The following is a 23,123-nucleotide window of genomic DNA, read 5'->3' as shown; positions in this document are numbered from 1 at the left end:
CCACAAAAAGACTTCTACAAGAATATTCATAGCAGTTTTATTCATAACAGTAAAAACCTAGAAAAAAATCCAGAAGAGTTGATAAACAAACCTTGGTACATCCATATAATGAAAAATTCCTCAGTAATAAAAAAGAAATGAACTACAGATACACACAACATCATGAGTGAATCTCAAAAATGTTATTCTGAGTAGAAGGCAGACGCAAAAGAGTTCATACTGTATGATTCCATAAATGAAACCCAGAACAAGGGAAACTAATATATAGTGACAGAAAGTAGACCAGTGGTTACTTGAAGTCAGGGGTGAAGGTTGGTAGGGGAGAAGGGTGGGATAGAAGGAGAATCACTATAGAATGCAATGGAGCACAAGGGAACTTCCTGGTGATAGAAATATTTTATATCTTAATGGTGGTGATAGTATACTTCAAAGTTTATTTGAAAAAAACATAAGTGCCTTATAGGCCAGCTAAATATGTAAATGAGTGAAGTACAGGGCCAGTGCTTAAATCATCATCTTTGGGAAGATAGATTTTGTTTTTTTCTTCCATAATGTGGTCTATAAATTTTTTTGCTTTTGCTTTTATTAGAGATACTGGTATCGGAAACATTTTACTTTTCTCTTAACTATTATAAATATAAGACAAAAGTGCAAGAGTAATGCTAAATACCAACCAATACCTGGCCTCAATTTGTGAGTGCTGGGAACTACGGTGAACTGGAGGGTGCATGGTCTGTCTAAATGGTGAGCTACTACCAGCCCTAACCAGTTGTTGCCATGTGAGAATCTGAGTCTGATTTCTGGAATTTTAAAGACAATTTCAAAATACAGATCAGTTTCGTACAACCCTCCAAATTTTAAATGCTGGTAACTAATTAAAATACCATATGGGTCAACAGTATGTGGGCTGAACAGGATCTGAGTGCTACCAATTTGCAACCTCCAAGATATTTTCTAGAGATATTCTGGAGTGTTTAGTAGGTAAATAGGAACTGTTTACTATTTCACTTTTCTGATTATTTTCCTCTACTACTCTCTTTAACCACCCCTATCCTGACAACGTGGCCACGGGCTCCTGATAAAGTTATTGCTTTTTAAACTTCAGGATGAAACTTAGGGATTCATAATTCTACTAGATAACAAGATGAGTTATATGTTTCATTTTAACCTCAATATAGTTATATATCATAATAAAGATTATACATAATTTTATAGATTTAATACATTATTAAGGATATTGGAAGACTCCATAAAATCATCTTCTCTCTTTTCTTTGTCTCACAATCTGACCTCATCTCTTTTAAAATTCTTCTTCTACCATGGGTAACCATCTGGGTCTTAGGATAGACTGGTGTGCATTTGCTTGACATAGTCTGTTTATCTACCCTCTTTTCTACCACATCCAAAGCCCTCTGTCTTCTGTCTTTAAAACATCCCTTGATAACAATTCTCACCCCAATTCCTATCTCCTTAGAGCAGTCTTCCAACGTACACAATAATGTCTAAAATTCACTTCTTAAAAAAATTTTATTTACTTATTTTTTTATTTTTGGCTGCGTTGGGTCTTTGTTGCTGTGCGCGGGCTTTCTCTAGTTGCGGTGAGTGGGGGCTACTCTTCGTTGTGGTGCACGAGCTTCTCATTGTGGTGGCTTCTCTCGTTGTGAAGCACGGGCTCTAGGCACGTGGGCTTCAGTAGTTGTGGCATGTGGGCTCAGTAGTTGTGGTGCACGGGCTTAGTTGCTCTGCGGCATGTGGGATCTTCCCAGATCAGGGCTCGAACCCGTGTCCCCTGCATTGGCAGGCGGATTCTTAACCACTGCACCACCAGGAAAGTCCCTAAAATTCACTTTTAAATATACTTATTTACTCTGTAATAAAATAAAAGTAAACTTCCCCAGCTCCTTTAAAAGCTAAATTTATTAACTATTGCACAAACTGATTTTAAAACAATACGTATTGAAAACAATACGTATTTAAAACAATACATATTTCAAAGAGGTATAATTGAGTCTAAGTATGTTCCATTTACTATAATGGCATACATAGCAACCAAAATAACTCAAAAGAGGAGGGGGAGTGGCCAGGATGGTGGAGCAGGAACACCCTGAGCTCACCTCCACCCATGGGCACACCAAAATTAGTACAACTATTTGCAGGGCAACTATTGATGAGAAAGACCTGAAGACTAGAAGAAAAAGATCTTCTACAACTAAAGATATAAAGAAGAAACCACAACGAGACAGAGAGGAGGGGTGGAGACAGAGTATAGTCGACACCCATACCCCCCCGCCGGGCGGGTGACCCACAAATGGGAGGATAATTACAGAGGTTAATTGCAGAGGTTCTCTCCAAAGAGTAAGGGGTCCGAGCCCCACATAGGCTTTCATGGCTGGGGTCATGCACCAGGAGGACGAGCCCCCAGAACATTTGACTTTGAAGACCACAAGGGCTTAATTTGGGGAGAGCAGGAGAGCTGTAGGAAAGAGTCTCCACTCTCAAAGGAGGCACACAAAATCTCACTCACCCTGAGACCCAGGGCAGAAGCAGTACTTTGAAAGGAGCCTGGATCAGACCCACCAGCTGATCTTGGAGAGATTTTCAAAAAGGCCAGCGGCAATTGGAGCTCACTGCGGGGACACAGAAATTGGCAGTAGCCATTTTTAGGGAGCTCATGCTGCCATGAGGATTCTGGTGATGGCAAGTGCCACTTTGGAATCCTCCCTCTAGCTTATTAGCACTGGGACCGGCCCCGCCCATCAGCCTGTCGACTAGTACTGGGATGCCTCAGGTCAACCAGCTAGCTGCGTGGGGACACAGCCCCACCCACCAACAGGCACCCCTGAACCCCTAGCCACCCTGGGACCTGGTCCTGCCCACCAAAAGGCCCAGGACCCATTCCTGCCCACCAGTGGCTGGACAACAGCCCCAGAATCTCCTAGGCCTCAGCCCTGCCCACCAGCAGGCCAATACCAGCTATGACACCCCAGGACCCTGCAGCCAGAGACCCCAGCACCTGTCTCCACCTATCAGTGGGTGGGCACTAGCCCTGGATCCCTTGAGTCCCACTGCCACCCCCCAGTAGGCTAATGTCAGCTCTGGGACACCTTGGCCCCTCAGCCAGCCACCTCAGGGTCTGACCCCACCCACCAGCTGGCAGACATCAGCTTCAGGACACCCCAGGCCCCTGAAGTGTCAAAAACCAACCCCACCTACCAGCAGGCTGACACTAGATCTGTGACCCCCAGGTCTATAACCAGCCATCCTGGGACCTGGCTTTGCCCATGAGTGGGCCAGCAGTAGCCCCGGGGGCCCCCAGAGCTCCAGCCACCTTGTGACCAGGCCCGCCCACTAGTAGCCCGCAGCCTCCACACAAGGGCAGGGCTTGGCAACCAACTGGACAAGGGGCCAGCCACACCTATCAGACCACTCACATTAGTCAGTCTGCCACAACAGAAGTGCCTAGACAGCCCACATAAGAGGCACCCCTAGTGCATATAGCTCTGGTGGCCAGAGGGGAGTGTGCTGCTGGGACACATACGACATCTCCTACAAAAGACCACTTCTACAAGACTGGGAAACATACCCAACCTACCACGCATACAGAAATAAAAACTGTGAATCAGGCAAAATGAGGGGACAGAGGACTATGCTCCAAATGAAGGAACAAGATAAAACCCCAGAAGAAGAACTAAGTGAAGTGAAGATAAGCAATCTACCCAATAAAGAGTTCAAGGTAATAATCATAAATATGCTCAAAGAACTTGGGAGAACATAAAGTTCCTAGAAGAAGAAAAAAAATTAACTCAAAAGACATTTTTGTCTTCTTAAATTATACAAGTAAAAAACCCTTAATAAGTAAACTTTTTGGTAACAAAGGAAGATTTTCTATCGTTGAAGAGAGATTACTAGGTATGATTGAACACTTAAAGCTCAGCTGTCAGGCTGAAAAGTAACAGTGCTGGTTTGTATCTAGGCTGATGTAAACAGAAAATGGGCTAGAAATTAATCATTTATAAAAGAAAACAAAGACACTAATTGAAAATGGCTAGACATTTAAAGCTGAGACTATAGAATTTTAGGACAGAAAGAGATTTAATGATTAGCTAGTCAAACTTCCTCATTTTTTCAAGGAAGAAAATGAGGCTTAGTGAAGGTCGAAGTTATAAATTCTGGCGGAGCCAGAGCTATATTTAATGTTGGAATTTAGTTTTATTTTCCCAATAACCTATGGAAAGCCAGTATCTAACATCTCATTCTGAAAATGTTTACACAAGTGATATTTACTATTACATACTTACATTTTAATTGAAGCACATTGGTAGGCAAAAATGTCTCCAGTTTACTATCATCAGAAGATAGATTATGATACAGATATGTACTTAGATGTTCCAAAGTTTCTGTCATTATCAGATTTAGTCCTGCTTGTTTCCACCACTCTGCATTTTCAGGATTAACCACAAGGCTTTCTCCTTCAATAGAAAATATCTTTTTAAAATCTACAACTGAATATAGACTGTTGGGCTCTCCAGTTCTTGGCACTTAAAAAACCACAACAAACCAAAAAACAAATAGTGAGAAACAGTCCACAGGGCAAAAAAGATTAAAAAAACACAATAAACAGAACCACACTGGAAATTTCTTACAAAATAGATTTTTACAAATTAGAAAAAAACTAAAATAAAGTTATGTCTAGTATTTCATCTTCAAGATGCTAATATTTGTAAAAGTCCAAAATATTATAGCAATAGAAGTTACATAAAGGTTTATTTCAACTTACGGAAATATCATGAAGTTAAAATTATTCTACTATTTAGTAGGAGATGGAACTATTATTTTGTTTGACCATTTTAGTAATTACTAAATTAATACATTTGACAATATTTTGTAGAGTTAACGTAAGATTTATTAAATCAGAAATTCCAATTCATTATAATGAGCCTAAACAAGATGATATATTTTATCAGATTTTTATGATGACTATCATTTTAAATATTTTGACACAGAACCCTCTGCTTCATTACTTTTTAGCCTAAGTAGGGACACAGAATATTGTGTGGAGGAACTGAAGTAGCACAACTACTTAATATTATTAACTGCATTACAAGCCTCAACCCAAAATTAGGATTATAAATTTTGAAATCCTAATTTTGGAATGGTGCCTTTTATAATGACAGTATTTTCAATAATAATAATACTGACAATACATTTCTACTGATTGTACCTTTTATCTATACTTTCTATTTAGCATTCAAAATCAATTAACCTTTACCTCTAAACAAAAATGGATTCAAAGAGCTTCTGCAGCTTTCTGATTGCCACACCATAGAGTATTTGTTAGCTGATTCTTCAGCAATAAGCAAACTACTGAAAAAGAAGAGTTAAAGTTTAATTTATTAATTATGTTGTCTTTTTGCATAATAAAATTTCAAGAAAAGTATTTTTCTAAGTATTTTCTACACTCAAAAGCATGTCAAAAATGAACTCTATTTTAGGGCTTCCCTAGTGGCGCAGTGGTTAAGAATCCGCCTGCCAATACAGGGGACACGGATTCCAGCCCTGGTCCGGGAAGATCCCACATGCCGCGGAGCAACTAAGTCCATATGCCACAACTACTGAGCCCACGCGCCACAACTACTGAAGCCTGCGCGCCTAGAGGCTGTGCTCCGCAACAAGAGAACCACCGCAATGAGAAGCCCACGCACCGCGATGAGGAGTAGCCCCCGCTCATCACAACCAGAGAAAGCCCACATGCAGCAACAAAGACCCAATGCAGCCAAAAATAAAATAAATAAAATAAATAAATTTATTTTAAAAAAATGAACTCTATTTTACAAATGTGTAAACTGAAGTAGAGAGTTCCATAGACCAAACTTCAAATGCTTACTTCCTCCTACCCTAGGAAGGTTTGTCAGTTTGTCAGCTCCCTAACTGCTCCTGCTTTCCTGTAACTTACTTCTACTTCCTTCCATTTCCTTCAGTGGAAGCTGGAGCCAGAGGGGGCTGACTTGGGAGGGTTTTAGCATTTCCTTCCGTAAAACATGCTAGCACCAACACTATAAGCCACCCAAAATAAAAATGCGATTTACATAAAATTATCTTGCTTACCATACAAAATGGTAGCTTCAACACAAATTTTTATAAAAACGCTGTCCCCACCAAGTCCATTCTAAACAGAATTTCTGGAGCTTCTACTGGCTGAGGATCAGAACTATGAAAAAGTTCTGTCTGCTCTATCTTCTCAGGAAGTGACAGGTCCTAAAGTTTAGTTCAAGTCCTTCAGTCTTGTGTGTGAGTGAGTGATGTCTGTCTGCTTGTGTGTTTTGGGTGCTGAGGAGAGAAGGAAGTATGTACGACGAGCAGTGTAAATCAGTAAATACTGCTTATTAGTAGGTATGAAGTTATTAGCCTTGGTAGGGAAGAGACCATTAATTCACGAACCCTTTAATCTATGCCCCAAACCTCCCACTCCCTCCTAAGTGAGAATTGTATTTTGTTTCTCTGTTCATATGGAGCATACATGAGCATGCTAATTGTAGGTACTGCTAGTTAAATTGACAGTTCTGAGTAGTAGCAGACAACTAAGTCTTACGTCTAAACCATCCAATTTACCCACATAATCAAAAAATCTGGCATGTGGTGGCAATATTTGAGAATCTAGACAATTCTTCAACCTTACCAAGGTCTCTTTGACAATTAGACACCTCATATTGTAGGCGATTATTTTAAAGTGAAAGGAAGAGAAAATATTTAGGCAAGCCATGTTCAGCAGAAGACAATAATATAGACAAATATTCTCATTCCTTTTTTTTTGGCTGCACTGCGTAGCATAAAGCTATCTTAGCTCTCCAACCAGGGATTGAATCCGTGCCCCCTGCAGTGGAAGCGTGGAGTCTTACCCACTGGACCGCCAGAGAAGTCCCTATTCTCATTCTTAATGGAGCTTTTTGAAGATATGTCTGAATTTGATATCTTCTTTGTTCATGTATAGAAATATATTCACGATTCAGTAATCAGTGTGGAAATAAAGACGTAATGCCACACAGACTTTTCTTTTTAGCACCATAAAATCTAGCATAGAGTTTTACATGTAGCAGGAACTCAGAATATTTGTTAACTGGGCATACCTCCAGCGAAAATGTTGTGTTCTGAAATAAAAGTAATTAGGGCCATAAAAGCAAATTAAGAGTATAATAACATTACATATTATTTTTCCTTTCTGTTTTTTTTTAAAACACTTTTTCTCTTTGTTTTTAGTTTCACAGTTGAGGTGTAAATCTATTTTTTAAATAGGGATTTTTAAGTTTTTGTATTCATGAACCAATGGAAACTATTTACATTTCGCCAGTGATGAGACAATTCCTTTAAGTTGTTTCAAATGGCCCTGGAACCTTTGGCTAATCTATTTATTTATTTTTTAGGTTCACTAAATTTATTTTAAAAATCATAAAACGTGTCTTACAAAAGAGCATTACATTCTGCACACTGCTCTGACTAGATGCCAGGGACATGTGGACTATTTCCTCCCTGTCCCACCCCGCAAATGTTACAGTGACCACAAAGCAAAGTGTTCGCAATAATTACATGGGGGGATTTTTTTTTAAACCACCACCAACAAGCAAAATTTAAAATTCACTCACTCTGCTGCTGTTTCAAAATTTCAGGGTTTTTGCACACCCTCCCCCACCCCCCATCCGTTTGTAAGGAACTGAAACATTACATCTGGTGAACAGCAAAGATTTCACTACACCTCAAATGCAGAACACCTATGAAGCAGAGGAATGTTGGCTTTTTAAACAAAAGCAGATAAAAAAAAAGATGCAGGACTCCTTCAGTTCTTCACTAATCTTAGAAAAACTTTCCAGAATACTGCTTCACACTGTTCTGCAGCAAATACTGTGCATTCTGTATCTGGTCCCGTGTTCCTATAATGGTAATGATCTGATCTTCGGACGCTTCTAAAGGCTCATCAATTTTGATCGAAGCTCCTGACTCATGACGGGTTTGTTTAATCCACTGACTACCTTTGCCAATAATAGATCCAGCCAGATCTTTGGGAACAGTTACTTGTGTAGTTATAATAGGTCCACCAAGATCACCATATGAGCCACGACCCCCAGCATAGGAATAATCACATCCAGAGCCACCTTGTGGTTCATAAGCCATCTGCCACTCTGATGGGCTCCATGTATCTACTGCAGAGTCCCAGGTTTCATCAGCACTGAAACCAACCACGCCATCATAACGGTCTCCAGGTCTCCCTCTTCTGTCATAGGCCATTAGATCTCCTTCTCCAGGTGGTGGTGGTGGAGGAAGAAGAAGATTCTGAGCTCTGCCACCACCCGGGCCCCCTCGTCCAGGAGGAGGTGGAGGAGGTCCTCGGCGAGGGCTCCTATCATCATCATCTCTTCTGGATGGAGGCATGGGATGCCCACACTGACCAGGAGGTATTCTGTCAAAACCACCTTTTCCCCACATGGGAAACCCACGGGACATCCACGGCGGTCATCAAACATCATTGTAAAACCATCATAATCATAGGTTTCATTGTAAAAATTGGGATCATAAGGCTGAGCACGTCCTTTGATGGGAGACTCTGATATAAGATCAAGGATGATCTTTATGCACTCTACAACCATATCAGGTTTTCCTCCAATAAGAACGACTCTGTCAGTGGAATGAGGACAACATTCCTGGAAAAGCTTGATTGATGTCTGAGTGTTCTCTCCAAGTTCTTTGATTTTAGCACCTTTGACCCCAATAACTCCTCCAGCCAGACTCTGATGGATCAACAGTCTCAATTCGCAGTCAAAGTCACTTCCTTTATAGTGTTGGTAATTTAAGCATTCCACAGCATCAGATTCGAGCGGGAGCTGGCTGGTTGCAGTGGGTGATGGCAACTGCAGGCCCTCTTCCAAGGTAGGGATGATTTTCTTCAGAATTTCTCCAATTGTTTCAATATCAGCACTGATACTCAATATGCGCTTGGGGCCAGTGCTGTCTGGGACTGAAACACTGGCATTGTAGTCTGTACGGAGAGCCTTAATATTCTTGCCTCCTTTTCCAATCACTTCCCCAGGATTCTTGCTCTGAAGCGAAATGCGTAATTCAACCCTCTCATCAGTGTTTCTAGATCTTTTAAAAGCTTGTTCATCTTCCATATCTTCAGCAGGGCGTTTACCAAATTCGCCATTGGTTCCGGTGTTGGGAAAGGTTTCCTCTGGCTGTTCAGTTTCCATTTTCTTGTATTAAAGGGACACAACAATCAGTTATTAAATATATCCTTGCAGGGCAGAAATGAAGTGTTCTGGGCGGGACCAACTGACACCCTAGTGCTGCAGTAGCCAGGCAAGGCTACTGTCCCTATGCCGTCCCTATGCTGCCTCAGCCGGTCACAGCTAGACAGAGAACGAGTGTAGGGTTTTAAGAAGCGTAACACTTTGAACGAGTGTAACGCTTTGAACGAGTGTTAGAAGTCTTTTTGTTCGTTTCTTTTTATGGCTGAGTAATATTCCATTGTATATATATATGCCACATCTTCTTTATCCATTCATCTGTCAATGGACACATGTTGCTTCCATGTCCTGGCTATTGTAAATAGTGCTGCAATGAACATTGTGGTACATGACTCTCTTTTTTTTTTTAAACATCTTTATTGGAGTATGATTGCTTTACAATAGTGTGTTAGTTTCTGCTTTATAACAAAGTGAATCAGTTATACATATGTCCCCATATCCCTCCCTCCCACCCTCCCTATCCCACCCCTGTAGGTGGTCACAAAGCACCAAGCTGATCTCCCTGTGCTATGCGGCTGCTTCCCACTAGCTATCTATTTTACATTTGGTAGTGTATATATGTCCATGCCACTCTCTCACTTTGTCGCAGCTTACCCTTCCCCCTCCCCGTACCTTCAAGTCCATTCTCTAGTAGGTCTGCGTCCTTATTCTCATCTTGCCCCTAGGTTCTTCATGACCATTTTTTTTTTTTAGATTCCATATATATGTGTTAGCATACGGTATTTGTCTTTCTCTTTCTGACTTACTTCACTCTGTATGACAGACTCTAGGTCCATCCACCTCACTACAAATAACTCAATTTCGTTTTTTTTATGGCTGAGTAATATTCCATTGTATATATATGCCACATCTTCTTTATCCATTCATCTGTTGATGGACACTTAGGTTGCTTCCATGTCCTGGCCATTGTAAATAGACATGACTCTTTTTGAATTATGGTTTTCTCAGGGTATATGCCCAGTAGTGGGATTGCTGGGTCGTATGGTAGTTCTATTTTTAGTTTTTTAAGGAACCTCCATAATGTTCTCCATAGTGGCTGTATCAATTTATATTCCCACCAACAGTGCAAGAGGGTTCCCTTTTCTCTACACATGTACATATATACACTACCAAATGTAAAACCGATAGCTAGTGGGAAGCGGCCGCATAGCACAGGGAGATCAGCTCGGTACTTTGTGACCACCTAGAGGGATGGGATAAGGAGGGTGGGAGTGAGGGAGAAGCAAGAGGGAAGAGATATGGGGATATATGTATATGTATAGCTGATTCACTTTGTTATAAAGCAGAAACTAACACATCATTGTAAAGCAATTATACTCCAATGAAGATGTTAAAAAATAAAATAAAATAAAATAACACTGCTATTTAAAACACCAAAAAAAAGTCTTTTTGTTCTAACTTTGGCAAATCATAATACACAGATAAGACAAGTTTCATAAATTCTCATTAGATATTTGAATTATAACAATAAGTTAACAATGACTTGTGTGATTAAAGAGTTTACTGCAGTTTAAGTAAATACTTTCAATATCAGATTGAAATTCAAGATTATACTAATTTCAGCTAGTTTTTGTTTCTAACTGCCAATCTGCCTTAACAGATGGATTAGGGTATATGGAGTAAAAAAAAGAGTAAAAGAGCACACAAAAAAAGAAGTACACGTCCTGCAAATAGTTTGCCTTGCACCTTAACAAAGGGATTAAAAATATTTAAACCAATTATAGATAGTTTCTGTACTCATCCCATGCTATTTTTTTAGAGTTCATATCTGATATGGGCAGTTCTAGTTCATGGTAGAGTTCTGTATAGCACAAATTTACCCCCCAAAGGAAATACCTCTTTGCCAGAAGATGAAGATAATTGGGGCCCTCAAAGTCAGGCTCCTCCATCTTATGCTGTGACACCTTCCTGAGACCATTAATAGAAGCCTGAGCAGCTAGTGATGAGATGCTCCAGTTGCTTCCAGTAATCCAAGAGCATTCTCCTCTGGCAGATCAGCCAATCACAGCTAAGAACTCAAAACCCAGCACACAGTGTCCACTCTGGGAATAATTTATTAGAGACTTGGAGATGTTCCTGTAATTTTCCTTAAAATGTGTTATTTTAGGACATACTAAGTTCCAGGATTACAGTGGGGATAAAGGGGGTTGTACTGGTTATGTTCTTAGTTGTGTAACTAGCATAAGAAGTAGGGGAATGAGGTGACTTTATTCCAGGATGGCAGACTAATCTAACATAAAAAACATTAAATTACAGGTATGCTGTATGGTATAAGATAGCAGTCAAAGCTATCTCAGACTCAGAGGACAAAGATGCTGGGCTATTAAGCTATGCAACTTTGGCTCAAACTAGAATACAATGATCTAACCCTGCAGTATAAATTCTGAGAAGATTACAGACCATCCTGGGCTGTACTGAACAGATTTGTGGCTCAGTATTTGGTTCTACGTATCTGGTTTCCCCAACACCAGTACCACATTGATACAGGTAAAGAAGGTCAGTGGATGTCCTCTGTTAGAGAGGGGATGTGATCTCTGGTACTCCTAGGGAAGTAAGTTGAAAGCCAAATCTATTGTTCAACCACTGAACACACTGCTCTGTTATCCTTGGCTCCTCCTGGTCAGAGAGGTATGACAAATCTTTTGGAAGACCCCAAAACAACCCTATGAGGTATGTACAATTATTATCCCAATATTACAGATAAGGAAACTGAGGCACAGGGCAATGAAGATCACAGAGAGTTAATGATACAGCCAGGCAATCTGGCTCTAGTTCAGGGCTCTTAACTACTTATTATGGGCTGAATTTGTCCTCCCCAAAATTCATATGTTGAAGCCCTAACTCTCTGTACCTTAGAATGACTGTATTTGGAGCTAGGGCCTTTAAAGAGGTAATTAAGTTAAAACGGGGTGATTAGGGTGGGCTCTAATCCAAATAACTGGTATCCTTTTAAGAAGAGGGGATTAGGACATTGACGTGCATGGAGGAAAGACCACATGAAGACAAAGGGAGGGGCTTCCCTGGTGGCGCAGTGGTTGAGAATCTGCCTGCCAATGCAGGGGACACGGGTTCAAGCCCTGGTCCGGGCAGATCCCACATGCCACGGAGCAACTAAGCCCGTGCGCCACAACTACTGAAGCCTGTGCGCCTAGAGCCCGTGCTCCACAAGAGAAGCCGCGATAGTGAGGCCCGCGCACCACAATGAAGAGTGGCCCGTGCTTGCTGCAACCTAGAGAAAGCCCTCGCACAGAAACGAAGACCCAACACAGCCAAAAATAAATAAATTAATTAATTAAAAAGCAAGTTTAAAAAAAAAAAAAGACAAAGGGAGAAGACAGCTATCTACAAGCCAAGGAGAGAGGCCTCAGAAAGAATCCAATCCTGCTGATACCTTGATCTTGGACTTCCAGCCTCTAGACTGTGAAGAAATAAGTTTCTGTTGTTTAAGCCAGCCAGTCTATGGTATTTGTTATGGCAGCCCTAACAAACCTATATACTGCTACACTGTACTTCATGGTAGTGAGTGACAATAGAGGCAGTGTCATTGGTAAGCATCCACTGGCAATGTTCTAAGCAGATTATTTAAATTTAAAATTTAAAATTAAAATTTTTAAGTTGTTTATATTTAATGGTAATATATTCACATTCGAAATACTAAAAGTATAAAAGAGCCTAGCTTGATCACTTACTACCTCCTATATTGCCAGGTTACCCAGTTTCCTTCTGGGCTCAACCAACAGTACCTGATTTTTGTGTGCCCTTCTAAAGATATTCTATGCATATAAAAACAATTATGTACATATATATTCATATATTCCCTTCAGTTGCTTACTATGAACACCATTTAATCTCTTACATTCTTTTTCACAGAGCTATCTGGGAAATTGACTTTACATGGAGAGATTTAATTAAAGATTGCTTCTTCTGAATTGCAATTTGAGTTCTAGATTTAATCTTTACTTACATTTTACAAGCAGGAGAAGATGGAAATTTCTGAAGTTCTGCACATAATGAATTCACTGAAGAATGTTGGTTTGTTAGGTGTAGATGAGTTAATGGCATTTCTAACTCTACTAGAATATATAAAAATTAAAAAAATCATGTTACATAAACATTGAATAAAATTATGTATAATTCATAACTTTTTGTAAGCAACTATTATGTTTGATCATTGTGTTACAACAGAAATTTTCAATCAAAAGAAATTTGGGTTGTTTGAAACACAAAATAACAGTTTTAAATTTCCATCTATATAAAGGATTACACATATACCACATGGTGTCTCAACTATATACTAGTGATTTTTAAAAAATACATGGGCAACTAAACTTTATTGTGTACTATATAAGATAAATTCTAAGACTTTATGTGTAATAATGTTTTCAATTCTGACAACTTATGTTGTCAGTACTTAAGAGGTAGTACTATTTTTATCTCCATACTAAATACTGGTGATGTTAAACAAATAGTATTAATAGACAGTAATTTTTTACCTTACAAAGTATGGAGTCTAGGTGGCCTAGCACAGAGTTATATCTTTTATAGGGTGGGCTTGAAAAACTAATCCTCATTTATCATAAGTAGTCGGTGTGTTTCTGTCACTTTCATAAATAAAGCAGTATACTTCCAAATAGATGATTAACATGATCAGATATAAATGTAACTAAATAACAGCATCATCAACATAGTTAGGGAGCAATACAATCTGGCATTACACTGGAACAAGAGATGATTCTGAGATTCCAAATTTGGTAGGATAGTGATAGTAACAATAATGATGGGATTGCTTTGGGGATTAAAAAGTTAAATTTACAAAAGTATAACAAGGGTCAGCAAGACTGCTAATACTGAGGTAAAATATAAAGTTCTTTTTAACTGAGCTATAAAATTACAAGATTTCTATTTTTAATATTAATGCTATTTCCTCCATTCCTCTTCCTCAATCTTTGTAAATCTCCTCTTTTGATGCTAGGATGTTAATGATAGTAACAAATGTAAAGGGGTAGATAAAAGAACAACTTGGCTTGCAATAATCAAATTTTAAACATGAAAACTGTCTCATAGTAGACTTTATATGTGAATGTATTGTACTTTTACATCATATATAGGTATCCCCTGATAAGCTCCATGATCTATTCAAAATTTCTACCTGGTTCCTTGTACTCTGATTCACATTGACTTTGAATGGCCAAAATTTCTGTGGAGCTGCATTTTATATCCTCAATGTAAATTCCATGCTTGATAGTAAGATCTGGGGAAAGAAAAAAAAAGGAAAAAGCCTACTACCAGCAAAAGTACTATGATATTAGTTTTTCTGTAGTCTTGTTCATTCTTCAGTGGCAATGATTCTGAGGAGTCATTTAGTACACCATCAGGGCCAAGTGAAGGCAGGGAGTGTAGCACCACAGTCATTCAGTACATTCACCTGTCCTTTTCCATTACCATGCATAGATTTGTGTCCTTCTAACAAGCCCACGGGCCACCTGCAGTTTTGAGCTCTGCTAGACTTTCAAGTTCTGGTATAAATTTGATCTATTTACTTAGGTTGGCTTTTCATTACCTTGCTTGACTTGTAGGCTCATCAGTAATCCCCTGATTTACTCTTGTCTGCAAGAATTCCTTCAAGTCTGTTGATGGCAAGCATCCCTATTCTCAATGGATATCACAAATCCCCCTTCACTCCTCCCTAATGTTATTTATCTTCGATTATTTCAACTGGAATGTATGAGAGGACAGTTAAACATTTGGGCTCAAATTATATTAAAAGACTTCGACAATATTTACTAGTTTAACCGGGAAGAAACCATCTAAATTCTAGGTTATGACTCTCCCAGTCATCTGATTCCATGAATCATAACCTTACTCTGAGCTTCTAAAGTCAGCATAGAAGTTGTTAGTGCTTTGTCACTATGTATAAGAAAATAACTCAAAAAAATTAATACAGTCATACGTGTTTTAGCTCTATTTTTATAATTATCTTGAAATGTTAAATTAATTTCAGAGACATTTTAAGCTTGCAAGTGTATAAAGAGGAGACAATGAGAAAAGTGTCTTATCAATAATAATTTTGAGATTTCGTTGTGCAAATTTACGGGACACTTAAAAAATCTGAAGGTTCAGAAAAAAGTTTAATGAACAAGAATTTTTATAACAAACATTATTAAGTAGTTCTAACAAGTAATAGATTTTAAATTTAACTCTCACCTCTTCTGAAAAGCTTTTCATTTTCATCTACATAATTTATCATTTCTGGCATTAAGTTTAATGACTCCTTCAGTTCTGAGAGTGATGGAATATCAACTTCTTGTTTGAGGCTTGCAGATATTAAGAATTCACACTCAGGAAAAACTGATGCCTGAAATAACATATAGGTAAAACTAGTTTTTAGTGAGGTTTTCCAAATAAATATTTCTGAGTTCATAAATAGATACATTTGCTTAATTGGTGTACCAAATTTTAAACTAAACCCACACTCAAAAACTTTAATGCTCTGCATACATTTTATTTAAAAAGTAAGTGTAGCAGCCAAAAAAATATATTACAAGCAATGTTCTCTCTGAGTAATATCCTTCATGGCCACCGATTACATTAGTGACATACAATATCCCTAGATGCAGAAGTATCTTCTTTCATGTTAATAACAAATTTTCAAAATTCTAAATTAAAAACAATCACTGCAGCAAATGAGAGCTGGTGAATGGAGAAGTAAAAAGAGCAGATGGAATGGAATGGATCTTTACTGCATTCCACAGAATTTATTTCTCTTTCATTCCTACAGAACTGGATTCTTCAACAAGTGAGACTGTATGTGCATAACTCTCAGAATTAACAGGGGAGGAAGAGGGAGACTGGAGAAAAGGGGCTAATAGGTGAATTAATTTTTTTACCATGTGTGTTAAAGTTTTTAGTAAAAAGAAAAAAAAAACCTTTAAATGCCTTAAGACCAATATATATATGACCACTTAATGTCCCATACCAGGTATATTGATTAAAATTACAAAACAATTCCCTATATCTGGGCTGTACACCAGACCAATTAAATCAGAATATATCTGAGTAGGATCCAGGCTTCAGAATTTTATTAAAATTTATCAAGTACTTCCAATGTGTAGCCAAGGTTTAGACCACTGTCTCTGAAGTAAATTTGACTCTTTAATTGATACACGCTCAATCCGTTATCAAGTCTTTTTAACTTGACAATAGTAAATGGCCAATGTATATTACTACATCTTGTAAAAGTGTGATTTACTAACTTTTATTTAAAAATTACTGAAAGCAAATATTACAGCTTCATTTAAACCTACTGTATCTTCTAGCTTCTCCTGACAAAAGTTCTCTTTATCCATGTAAAAATCTTCCACAAAACCTTTCATATCTCCTTGAAAAGAGAAACACTCCCTTAACAAAAAAATAAAACATTAAATTAGTGTTTACTAAAAGCAAGGTACATACCAAATGTAGTTAATCAAAATACATAGTGATTAAAATTAGAGTTGAGGTAAACAATGATAAAATACTATGATTGATAACATCTAGACTTGTGAGCATACAAAGAATATTTTCTTCTCTTAAAAATATTCACAACACTGGGCAACTAAGTACCTGAAAAAATCAGCTTCTGTGAACATCTGTCCTTTGAAATCCAACAGGGGATCCTTTACCAAAAATAGTTTTAGCCTACTCAACAGAGTATGCGAAGTTGGTAGCTGACTTCTATAGGTCATCAAATTATTTACAAAAATTATTTCTTCATCATCAATATACAAATCTGAAAATAAATAAGAAATATAAAGGAAGAAGAAGAAATCTAAAAGTTATACAAAAGGATCTAGATAGTTACTGTAGTCAGCCATTGATACAGTCGGGGTTTTCAAAGGCATTTTAAAAATTTATTTATTTATTTATTTAAAGTATAGATGATGTACAATATTATATAAGTTACAGGTGTACAATATAGTGGTTCATAATTTTTAAAGGTTATACTCTATAGTTATTATAAAATATTGGCTATATTCCCTGTGTTGTATAATATATTGTTATAGCTTATTTTATACATAATAGTCAAACACATTTTAAATTCTCTAGTTCCTCACTGTACCGTGCAAATAAATCATGTAGCATAGTACTGGTACACAGGCAGAAGCTCAATAAAATGTAACATTATTTAGTACACTGAGTAGTAACCAAATGTCCTGAAAGAGTTGTAAAGGCTCATATTTTTTTCCAACAAAATTAATGTAATCAATGGAGGAAAACATCTTGTGGTCTTATGCCTCAAAATAGCCAGGGTTAGCCTCAGCAAGATTGTAAAGAAATAAAAGCATTTGACTTCTGCTGACCCTAGTGTTTTCTTCTCTGTAAGATTTTATCTCTTAAGGTCTCCAATTCATCCCCAGAGACTGACATGTAGGGAATGGAGATGGTCTAAAAAGCCTATAAATGAGGCCAACTCTGATTCTAGCACGCTAAGTTTGTTCAAACATGTTTGTTATAAAATTAATTACAATGGAAGCTGTGTAGTGAAGTATCTACTAGAGAAGTGTGACACAGCTTGCATATTAGGAAACACGACTGCTAACAGTTAATTGTTGGAAAAGCTTTCTCCTCTCTATCCCCACCCTATCATGTTTGGGCCACTTTAGAATCTTAGCTAACAGTGTCAGTGCTTTAGCAGTTTCTAGGCCCAGGAGGGAACATAAAACCTACTCCCATTCCTCAATAATCTCTGAGTGGAAAAAGAAGAGGAAAATATAAACTCAGATGAGGAACTACTCAGAAAACCAAGCTCCCCAAAGCGAAAGCCACCTTGAAGGGGAAGCAATGGTCTCTTGTTTTGGGCAGTGGCCTTTCAGTTAAGTAATTTTAGAATGGTATGAGAGAAGGATAGCATGAAGTGATGTCTCCCATGACCAGTTACATCACTGGTATACATGTGCTTAATAAATATGTGGTGTAGAGTAGAGAGGCAGGGACCATCTCTTTGCCTAGTGCTAACTTAAAATACCAAAAGAGAACTTGTTGTGTAAGCTAGCCTCCTAAGAGATTGTTCATCTGTTTATTGGAACCTGTTAAGTTCTTGACAATCCTGTGGCCAAGAGCTTCCCACGCATGATACACAGCAGAAAGCTAGCCAAAATCAGGTCCATGTCTAAGCAGGGTTTAGCTGAGATGATTTAAAGACGGTTTGTTCGTAAATCCATTCCGTAAGTACTAATGAAGTCATGTTAACAGTAAAAACCCAAACAGCATTCATTTATATCCCCATCTCCACCTTCCACTTTCAAACACAGCCCCTCTAGCCGTCTTTCCTTCCTACAGGCTCATCCTGGTATTTCTGGGAGTCCATGAGGATGCCTCATATCAGTTATGAGGTCTTGTTTTCTAACCACCTTTTTTTTTTTTTTTAACATCTTTATTGGAGTATAATTGCTTTACAACTGTGTGTTAGTTTCTGCTGTATCACAAAGTGAATCAGCTATACGTATACATATATCCCCATATCCCCTCCCTCTTGTGTCTCCCTCCCACCCTCCCTTTCCTACCCCTCTAGGTAGACACAAAGCACTGAGCTGATCTCCCTGTGCTATGTGGCTGCTTCCCACTAGCTATCTATTTTACATTTGGTAGTGTATATATGTACATGCCACTCTCTCACTTTGTCCCAGCTTACCCTTCCCCCTCCCCGTGTCCTCAAGTCCGTCCTCTACGTCTGCGTCTTTATTCCTGCCCTGCTCCTAGGTTCTTCAGAACCATTTTTTTTCTTTTTAGATTCCATATGTATGTGTTAGCATATGGTATTTGTTTTTCTCTTTCTGACTTATTTCACTCTGTATGACAGACTCTAGGTCCATCCACCTCACTACAAATAACTCAATTTCTCTTTATGGCTGAGTAATACTCCACTGTATATATGTGCCACATCTTTATCCATTCATCTGTCGATGGACACTTAGCTTGCTTCCATGTCCTGGCTATTGTAAAGAGCGCTGCAATGAACATTGTAACCACCTTTTTCTGTTGGAGCCACTTGAGGGCAGCATCACACCACAACTAATATTCTTTATAACTATCAAAGGTTTTACTAGGGGTGTTACTTCCTTATAGTCTACGAAATCCAGCATACCCTGGATTTCTTACCTTATTACCACTAGTATATGTACCAACACAGATATGAGGAGACTGTTTTCCTCTATTGTAGAGGAGTGTTAAATTGTCATGAGGAAACAAAATTTTGGCTAGTTAACTATGAAAAAAAGCAGAAGGAAAGAGGTCTACTGACAGGAAAGAAGATAGGGTTATTCTTTGCAGAAGATACTTTTGTCTACTTAGAAAACCCAAGATAACGAAATGAAACAACTGAGTTCACTAAAGTGTCTGATAAAAAATTATAAAATCAATGGTTTTCAAATATATATATATAAACCTAGTCAAAAATTAACGGAAAACTCGTTCATGACGGCCACAAATATGCAAATATTGAGGAATAAACATAACAAAAATGTGCAGAAAGTATATGGAGGAAACCATAAAATGTTAGTGAGGAGCATTATCAATCAATCAATCAATAAATAAACTTGAAGAAAAGGCAAGACAAACCGTTTTCCTGGCTAAAAAGACTAACTATGGTAAAAATTCTAAAAGGTACCAATAACATTTCGATATCTCAAGTGGTCTGTCTTGGAACTTGGAAAACTGATTACAAAGTAAGTCTGGAAGAACATAGACGTGAGAGTAGGAAAAAAATGAGGAGACTATTAATACATGTTACACTAGTGTATTAAATAGTTAAAACTGTATGATACTGACACAGTAATAGGTAAATCAATAGAACATAATAGAAAATCCAGAAACAAACAGTAATGTGGATGAGGATTTGGCATATGATGTAAGTGGTATTTCTAATCAGTGGGGAAAGGAAAGAGTATTCCATAAACAATATTGGGAAAACTGCCAAAACATTTAGGAAAAAATTTTTTTATTTTTACTTTTAAACATATGCTAAAATCTTGAAGAAAACCTCAAACAAAATATGAATAAATATTTATTTAATCCAAGGAAGAATTTTCTCAGTATTAAAAATAATGAAAGAAATCATAAAGGAAACACTGACAGGACTGGTTAGGTTCAAATTAAATATATTTGGGGTTATTGATATCTTTGATACATAAAGATAAAATATAAGAATAGAAAAAGAGACAAAGAAGAGAATCATCTCACAACATAAAAATATGCAAATGAACACTAAACACCAGTAATTTTAAAAATGCAAGTAAAAATATAATTTTTTGCCCATCACATTGGATAAATGTATTACAACATCAATAGTAATGACGATAAGGCTGGCATGAATAGGGTATTCTCATACCATGCTAGTGGACATATAGCCAAAAAATGCTTACATCAATAATTTCATTTCCAGAAATTCACTCTAAGGAAATAATTGGAAGTGGAAACATAATGCAAAAAATTAAGAAACAGAAACCTCATTAAATAGAATTGGGAGATGATCAGGGGAAGCTCTCATGCTCTGCTATGATAGCAGAGCCCAACAGAAGGAAGATGCCTCTTTTTTCCTGGCAAGGACTCAGCCAATGAAAAGCCATAGACTCTTTGTTTACTATAGCCCTCCCAACTTCCTTTTCCCATCTATAAAAGAGTTCCCCTGTTGCTGGGCAAGGACTTACATGTGGCTCACCATGGTTGCAGACCTGGAATTGTAATTCTCTGCTGATCCCAAATAAACCCATCTTTGCAGGAGAAATATCTGGCAATCTATTTATTTCAGGTCAACAATACATTTAGGAACGTACTTTAAATTAAAAACAACATTAATTGGGAAATCTATAATACATGAATAAGATTAAAAGCTGCAGTCATTAAAAGCCATGATTTGGAAGAAAACTTAAATATATGGTGAAATGTTTCCAAAATACTGTTAACATTTAAAAATACTATAAGGCATATACAATAAGATCACAATAGTAAAACAATTTTGTTTAGATTATAGAATTATAAGTTTTTAGTAAAGGGACATTCTATATACTTAAGATGTAGGAAAACATAAAATTCATTAATAAAATTTTAAATGAATGAGGACTGATAAAATTCAGTCCTCATTCATGATCAAAAGCTTAGCAAACTCGGAATAGAAGAAGCTTCCTCAACCCAATAAAGTATGTAAGTTTTTCTAACGTTTCGCCGTTGAAAATGATGTAAACATTGAAATAATATTTATATCATTTTTAATGGTGAAACAAAGTATTTCCTTTACTATCCAAACAAGACAAGGATGGCAACTATTACTGCTTCTATTGAACAATGTACTGGAGATCCTAGTCAGCATAGTAATACCATAAAAGATATAAATGTCGTAAAGGGAGAAACAGATGTCTAATGAAATCACTATCTCAAAGAGAGTCTTCCCACGTTCACTGCAGCATTCTTCACAATAGCCAACAACCTAAGTGTCTGTTGAGAGATGAATGGGTAAAGAAAATGTGATACACACACACACACACACACACACACGCACACACACACAGGGAATATTGTTCAGCCTTGAAAAAGGAAATCCTTCCATTTGCAACATGAATGAAACTGGAGGGCATTATGCTAAGTGAAATAAGTTAGAGAACAACCAAAACTACCACATGGTATCACTTATATACAGAATCTAAAAAAATTTTTAAATTAAAAAATAAAAAGCCAAACTCATGGAAACAGAGAGTAGAATGGTGGTTGCCAGGGTCTGGAACTGGGGTGTGGGGGAAATAGAGAGAGGTTGGTAAAGGGTACACACTTGCAGTTATAAGTAAATAAGGTCTGAGGATCTAATGTATAACATGGTGATTATAGGTGATAATACTGTAGCGTTTAAATTTGCTAAGAGAGTAGAACTGAAGTGTTCCCACCAAAAAAAAAGAGAAGAAAAAATAAGGTAAATATGTGAGGTGATGGATGTGTTAATTAACTTGATGGTGGGAATCCTCTCATAATGTATACATATATCAAATCATTACATTGTACACTTTAAATACATTACAATTTTATTTGTCAGTTATACCTCTATAAAGCTAAAATACATGTGGGTGGTTGATGAAGCTAGGGGGCTGCTGCTTTTTATTATAAACATTGAATAACTATTTGACTCTCTAAACTATGTACATGTACTATTTTAAAAAATTAAAAATTTGTATTTATTTATATATTCCTGGGATGTCTAAAAGGATATTCATAAAAATGGTTACATTTATTGACAAATAATATGTGAATATTATAGAAAAATTAGTACATATGAACAAACCAACAAATAATAAAAAAAATACCCACTGTTTTTATGTCTTAAAGAAATATGTTTGGAATTAACTTATAATTTAGTAATAACTATATTTCTTATAAGACAGAGCAAATTTACAGTATCAATTGAATCTCAAAGTATAATACATTCCTTTAAATTTAGACAGTGAGACCAAAGTATCTATAAATCTGGTAGCAATCAATATAACTGCAAGGAAAATAAATGGAATTGTAAATTTAAATTTATTAAGTGACGTCAAATGACACAGGACCCTTAAGGAGATACAGGATATGGACAATTCATATGTATTTGGGAAACTCAAGCATATTTTCATTCAGTGTATAATAGTTAAAAGAAGCTTCTGGTTCTAGCTGATGACAGATATTATGAAATTTGCCAATAGATGCTTCTAGCTTGACACATTAATATAATAACAGCTGTGGTTGGGTAGCCTGTTATTTTTTACAAATCATATCTTTACATGTATGTATATATAATTTGATCCCCACAAAATTGTTTATAAGAAATTAAAA

The 23,123-nt window shown here is 37.2% G+C and overlaps 1 protein-coding gene and 1 pseudogene across 2 annotated transcripts in view; both read right to left on the bottom strand.

Annotated features, from left to right (window-relative positions):
* Positions 1-23,123, bottom strand: part of SHOC1 (shortage in chiasmata 1) — an 84,551-nt gene that overhangs the window by 50,710 nt on the left and 10,718 nt on the right. The window contains exons 4-10 of one of the 2 annotated variants that reach the window (XM_027105219.1): positions 16,896-17,061; positions 16,580-16,691; positions 15,498-15,641; positions 14,443-14,544; positions 13,258-13,366; positions 5,270-5,364; positions 4,299-4,538 (exon numbers count right to left, since the gene is read on the bottom strand). In XM_027105219.1, coding sequence (XP_026961020.1) covers positions 4,299-4,538; positions 5,270-5,364; positions 13,258-13,366; positions 14,443-14,544; positions 15,498-15,549 — 598 coding nt within the window. In that variant the 5' untranslated portion in view covers positions 15,550-15,641; positions 16,580-16,691; positions 16,896-17,061. Of the gene's footprint in view, positions 1-4,298; positions 4,539-5,269; positions 5,365-13,257; positions 13,367-14,442; positions 14,545-15,497; positions 15,649-16,579; positions 16,692-16,895; positions 17,062-23,123 lie in introns of both variants that reach the window. The other variant, XM_027105218.1, reaches the window with a different exon arrangement.
* LOC113619816 (heterogeneous nuclear ribonucleoprotein K pseudogene) lies at positions 7,731-9,333 on the bottom strand (annotated as a pseudogene).

Source organism: Aethalodelphis obliquidens, unplaced genomic scaffold (assembly GCF_003676395.1).
Source record: "Aethalodelphis obliquidens isolate GAN/ISIS:26980383/991018 unplaced genomic scaffold, ASM367639v1 scaffold7, whole genome shotgun sequence".
Classification (NCBI taxonomy): domain Eukaryota; kingdom Metazoa; phylum Chordata; class Mammalia; order Artiodactyla; family Delphinidae; genus Aethalodelphis; species Aethalodelphis obliquidens.
The sequence above is the reverse complement of the archived record's forward strand: the minus strand, read 5'-3'. Positions and strand labels throughout refer to the sequence as shown.